Source organism: Botryllus schlosseri, chromosome 12 (assembly GCF_051294905.1).
Source record: "Botryllus schlosseri isolate E-star chromosome 12, Bs_hap1, whole genome shotgun sequence".
Classification (NCBI taxonomy): Eukaryota; Metazoa; Chordata; class Ascidiacea; order Stolidobranchia; family Styelidae; genus Botryllus; species Botryllus schlosseri.
Genome location: NC_137247.1, coordinates 11,276,438 through 11,282,256, shown reverse-complemented (window position 1 = coordinate 11,282,256; position 5,819 = coordinate 11,276,438). Strand labels below are relative to the sequence as shown.

At 40.5% G+C, this 5,819-nt stretch overlaps 1 protein-coding gene across 1 annotated transcript; it reads right to left on the bottom strand.

Moving 5' to 3' along the window:
• Window positions 1-885: 885 nt before the first annotated feature.
• On the bottom strand, window positions 886-5,289 carry LOC145452344 (uncharacterized). The gene is made up of 3 exons (XM_080330551.1): window positions 5,180-5,289; window positions 1,663-1,706; window positions 886-1,375 (listed from the first exon to the last, which is right to left on the bottom strand). The coding sequence occupies exons 1-3, from the start codon at window positions 5,225-5,227 to the stop codon at window positions 958-960; spliced, it is 510 nt and encodes a 169-aa protein (XP_080186677.1). The 5' UTR covers window positions 5,228-5,289; the 3' UTR covers window positions 886-957.
• Between the last annotated feature and the right edge of the window lie 530 nt (window positions 5,290-5,819).

Sequence of the window (5,819 nt, the reverse complement as noted above, 5' to 3'; positions counted from 1 at the left end):
CATTTGGCGCCAGCCATCTAAGCGCCAATGGACAATGAAACATATATGTATATATATTATATATATATATCGAAATTTTCGGTCAGCACAGGGACAGTCCTTTTCAGCCAAGGTCTTCTCGCTGCTGGCACACTTCTCGGAGTCGCATGTTACATGGCCTATCACTTCAAATGTCTTGGTGCGTCGTGGCGCGGTAATGGCCGACGCTGTAGTGACCATTTCTATACCTCACGCATATTTTTTGTTGAGGAAATCGCGCACAGTGCGAAAATTTTCTGAAAAATTGCGTAAATTTTCGAAAAATATTCTATGGTTTATGTTCATTCACGAAATAATTTTGAACCCTCTTCGATCTCGGGCCCCCAATAGGAGGTTTTGGTGCGGCAGTTACGGTCCTGGCTATTTTGAATGCCTCGCTATTGTGACACTAGCAGTTTGGATACTAATGGTATAATAAGAGCTCTGTCGCCATATACTCTACGCCACGTCGATAAAATTGAGGTTCCAGCTAATGGTATCCAATTTCACAAGAAGCGTATGCGGTCTCACTGTCCGAGCATACGATGTCCGTATGCATCAACCGAATGTTAGATACATTCTGCACGGTATCGTATGCGGTTCCTTTTACTGGTAACAAAATTAAGAGTTAAAATCCTAATGGGTAGGATTCCAGTCTATATACGAATATATATATATATTCCATATATAATATATTTGAGATCTTCACATCAAATAAATTAACACGAGAAAGTGCAATATTTCTAACTGATGACATAGCATTTCCACCCACAGTAATGACAGTGCGTTTTGTTTAAGAAAAAATGTGATAGTTGTATACGGACTGATTTTTACGAAACCAACCCGGGACTTTTACTGACCACTACATCGGACTCGTAGATATCGTAATTCGCAGTTATGAAATCGCAACACTGACCGATATAGCTCAAACTTATATGTTCAAGTGTAACTGTGCCTGTTACAGTATTTCAGAATACGTTTAGCATTGCGGCTTCCCGCGCGATCGAGTCTGCGTCTAGTGTTGTGATCATCGTGTTTCTCGCAGCTGCAATAATATGGAATATCCAGCACAACTTGCTTGGCGGGTCGAGTTACACAATTTGAAATTCTCGTTCTGTTCGGGTAGAAGCTTCGGTGAATGTAGTGGATCTTCGGTCGGTACACAGTCCTGTTCAACAACTCTTCGGTGTTCGGGTCCCTGCATCTATTGGCGCATTCCACAACGTCAATGATTCGCATGTCGGAATCCTGGATTTTCCTGCACGCAAACGTCGACATAGCGTACGGCGCGAACCCAAGACAGTGGTAGTCAGGATCTCCTCTGGCTTCACACGAGTATTGTTGCTTGAATTCCTCCCTGTTAATATTAAGATTGAATTGTAGTTAAACAGAATTATTATTAGATAGACCGCCCCATATTTAGCAAACATGTAATCACTGTCAGCCTGTACGAATCTATAGAGTTAGTGGATAACGTATCGCGGGGAACAATTTTCCATCAGACGCGGTATTCGATTTAAGATCTGAATCAGAACTGAACCCTTATGTTTATTTGTGATTTTGCGTTACTTATAGTCGCTTGTTTCGCAGCTTGACAAAATTGCATTTCCATATATACCGATAGTTCGAAAACGGATTACTTACCAACTCATACATATCCCCATCCTCAACAGAATCTCCATTATTATCTGGAAGAGATAATCGAAGCAATAAAACCAGTGGTTCTCAAACTTTTTCGACTCATCGCCCCTTCTTAAGCTGGACACGAATTTTCGCCCATATTTGAGGATCCGAAAAAGAAGACAAACATATATATATAATTGGGATTTATTCACCTAACTCAGGTCGGTTGTGAATTGAATAAAAAGGGACATTTTTTATCGCCCACGTTGGCAACCCATGATTAAAACGATGCTAAAATACCGTCACTTACTTAATGACGCGACACTGGAAGTTATATATATCAGGTACCTTACCAAATAACAAAGTTCACCGCTGTGTACGGATTCCACAAAGAAACGTAAAATGAGAGTTGTCCAATTACTACGAATCATCAGCTTTGGTTTAGTGCAGAAAACCGTAATAATCTCATTTCTATTCGTTTCGATCTATGTACTGTGACGTCGGGTTTCGGAAAGGTTATGTAACTATCAAACTGCTGCGGCCGATTCGCCCGTGAAAATAAACATTTATATGCCAATGATGAAAAAAGATGCACCCCAAACGGCCCAATCCCCAAGCTGAGAATGGTTTTTGCCTTCTACAATGATTATTTGAGAAATCCCTACCAACTTCACTATCAAATGGACATAATAAATTCGCGCGCCTTGGAAAATTCTTCCAGTGTGGTCTAACTATACTGGGGCCAGGATAAAAACACCGAGAGCTGCATTTAAATAGCAGTAGTGACAAACGGTAGTTGTGAGGCGTTTCAAAACAGTTGATGACTGCATTTTATATCCTGAAGCACACACATGCACTGTCCTGAGGACAGGTGTATAGCTCTATTCAGGGTATAGACATCAGAGGGGTGACAGTGAGCAATCACAAGCACACGGCATGCGCGACCAGCAAAAAGAATATTATGGTATAAGTTCTACTCGTAAATAGAAGGGCAGCGGTGCCTTCTTCAAGAGGAATTTCTTTTTTACGCTTCGTATTTCAAGATAAAGTCGTTAAAAGTTTGATAACGTCTAGACCTCGTTCCAAATTACACCACCGCGACATTAGAAATCACACGATAGACACGAGCGTCTGAAGATAACGTATCATCCATCTGATGTAGGCCTATCTCGACGAACAATTATTCACAGTGGAACTGATTGGATATTTTATTTTAGCACCATCTGCCATCGTGAATATTATCTTCATCAGCGCTTATGTTGGTGAATAAAACTTCGCTGTTACTTTGAATGACACAGTTCAACAGATTAAATGTTAAGATATGAATTGCACATACTAAAAGCTAATTATCAAGTATGCTTCAATCCTCTTGCCGTATTTTTCAAAAATGTTTACCACACCACGCTTATTACATGTCAGAATATACATCTCCATAATCCTTCTCAACACTCATCGTGCTGACCAGTTATCACGAATACATCCCGGTTTGAGTAGGAGGATATGCGGAGCTCTCGATAGGCATGGTATACGTGTAATGGCAATTCACTAAGCCGTGATATCGGTATTTTATGTCAGGGGAGCGACGTGACCAGCATATGATCGTGCATTCGGGCTTGACAAATGAAAGATATCGGGCGGGTTTAGGTCCAAGAATTTTGCGGACCTGAAATGGAATTTAGATTCGGACATCGTATTTCACATTAATTTTTAATTTCTGTCGATGCGCATTCGTTATTTGGATTTTACACTATTAATTCCTCTCATATCTTGTCCTCGCTACTTTTTTGTGAGCTGCAATTGCAATTGCTGCATAGACGTCAGACCATAGCATACACTTATAAGGCAATTGTACGCACCACTGGCCCCACAGAGATTCATTTTTTAGTAAATGCACCAATAAAACTCTCAACAGACCTCAACAGAATTCAATCTGATTTCACTGAAGTGTCCTTTAGCGCTTTTGATATCGTTCGTTCGTGAAAGAAAGAAACCGAGTGAATTTGAAGATAGCATAAGCCAACTTTTGACTCGAACGTTACAGATCTAGACTGAGGACTGTAATTAGCTAGTATCTAAGTAGCTAGTGAACTTTACTTATGATCTAGAATGTGAATAAGAATGAATTGAATTTTACACTGACGTCACTGAGGGTAGCATCACGATATAGGTTGAATGCCACTAAGGATGAATTTGCATTGAGCACAGGTCAGCAACTACGTGTTAGTTACGGTTAAAAGCATTTGCGAGTTTTCTCTGGGTGGGCAGGCCTCGGGAGGGATTTTACGCAATTAATTGTCATTTACCGAGTACATGCGATAGTGTTTAGCGTTGTAAATAGAATATGAGATGACATAACATAAATAACCATGGCATCAAAAGAGGTGGCTTCTTAGTGTTAGGCAAACTGTCCAGCGGAAGGGATGCAGGTTTTCATACCCAAATTTTACTTATCGCGATATTGCGAGGATGGGTCGACAATGATAGCTGTTCACGGCAACAGTGATTCAACCGGCGGTCACAATAGGATTTTGAGGTGAGCCACGAAGCTCTTTGGAAAACTATGAAAAAGTTATATTCGTTCTTCTTATTCCTCACATTGCCAAATTTATTCTCCTCTTTTTTGTTCGGTTTACCGCAATGACGCCAACATTATTTGGATATGCCCCAGAATATGTTTTGTTATGACAATCATTTCAAACCCAATCATTATGGAGCGAAGTGCCGCTTCCACTCTGATACTTGGGATGGCGGGAAACAGCTGACTGTAGGCGAGACGTGTACGACTGTACGTTGTACAATGGCACACGGCGTGGACTGATTCGTACGCCTTCTCTTTCAGCGTAATCCCAACTAACGAACTATTATGAACAGGCCGCATTCGCACCCAATCTTTATTCGTATGTCGAATAGCTGCAATAGTCGTCGCGAACTTTCCGAATGCTGTTACTAAGCTCTCACGTACCAGCTCCAAGTTGCAATATTTGATTATAGTGTGTAATACTAATCTGTGGTCGCACCGAAACCTCTGTCCCATTTTATCCCGGTTTCGGTATTGGCAATCGACAAACGTCTTGACTTATTACTGTCACTTCCTGTCTATTTTGAGCAGAACTAGGTTGGCCAAAATAAAGAATATAAGAACAAAGACGAAACTACAGCTAAAGAGCGATGCATTCATGTCTACACCCATAACACCTTCGCGGAAAGTACAAAATCGTAGGCTGCTTCAGTTGAGTATTTCGCACACGAGGTACTGTTTTCTGACTAATGTAATTAGGTTTATGATTTGTACAATTTCTGGACTATAAGAGAACGAGCCGATGCCGGCAAATCGCTTCAGGTGATATTTCGATGTTTCTTCAGTACATTTTTGCATATAGTATTATTGAGAAATGTGCCAAATTCAAACCTTGATACCTGCTGGCAAAGAAGCTTAGGAGTTTTACATTACACAATATGAGGTTGGATGAATTTAGAAAAGTCCTAAAGAATTAGGTAACGCCTTCAACGTATGGTCGCAACTATAGCGTATACTTACCGTGGTATTCAATACACTTTTTATCGTAAAGATAGAATTACGGTACATCTTCTCCCGATTTGCAGCCCGGCAAATATGGTGTACTGCGCTGTCTTCCTCTTAAATGCGGCAGTTTAGAATCTGACTGAATCAGGAATGAAACATCTTTTATAGAATGCGATGTCCAATACTTTCTTCTTATGATATCTCTTCTCCGGCAATAATATATGCATTCGATCCCTAGCCTATATCCTTTTTATGCGTCGGTTATGACTGCTAAGTTCAGCATTCATCTGAAGGCAGCAATGATTGCGATATATTACAAGACTAGTATCTTTCTCGTACGAGAAGACGCACGGTAAATATAGATGGTTTCGCAGCATTCAGAATAGCTCCATTTATTTTTTACTCTGGTTCCGTGCCAATACGTGGTATTCCAATGGTATCTGAAGTGGGAGCACCTCACTTGCGATGGTGATAATTTTCATCATTATATTGTCGAAATGTCTCAGCAGTTATTATATATGTGATCGAAAGGTTGAAATCTGCTTAATGTGACTGCAATGTTGTTGGAGAATAATTATGATTCGACTGCTATGATTTACGCCATATCTCAGAGCCCCTACAGCAGTGTTTCTCAAACTTTTTCCGATCGCGTAGC

Bases quoted from the DNA above. Each gene is read 5' to 3' on its own strand.
- LOC145452344 (XM_080330551.1), bottom strand. From the start codon at position 5,227: ATGTACCGTAATTCTATCTTTACGATAAAAAGTGTATTGAATACCACG. The intron at 1,707-5,179 runs GTAAGTATACGC...TATCTCTTCCAG, and splicing joins AAAGTGTATTGAATACCACG to ATAATAATGGAGATTCTGTT. The intron at 1,376-1,662 runs GTAAGTAATCCG...TAATATTAACAG, and splicing joins ATGGGGATATGTATGAGTTG to GGAGGAATTCAAGCAACAAT.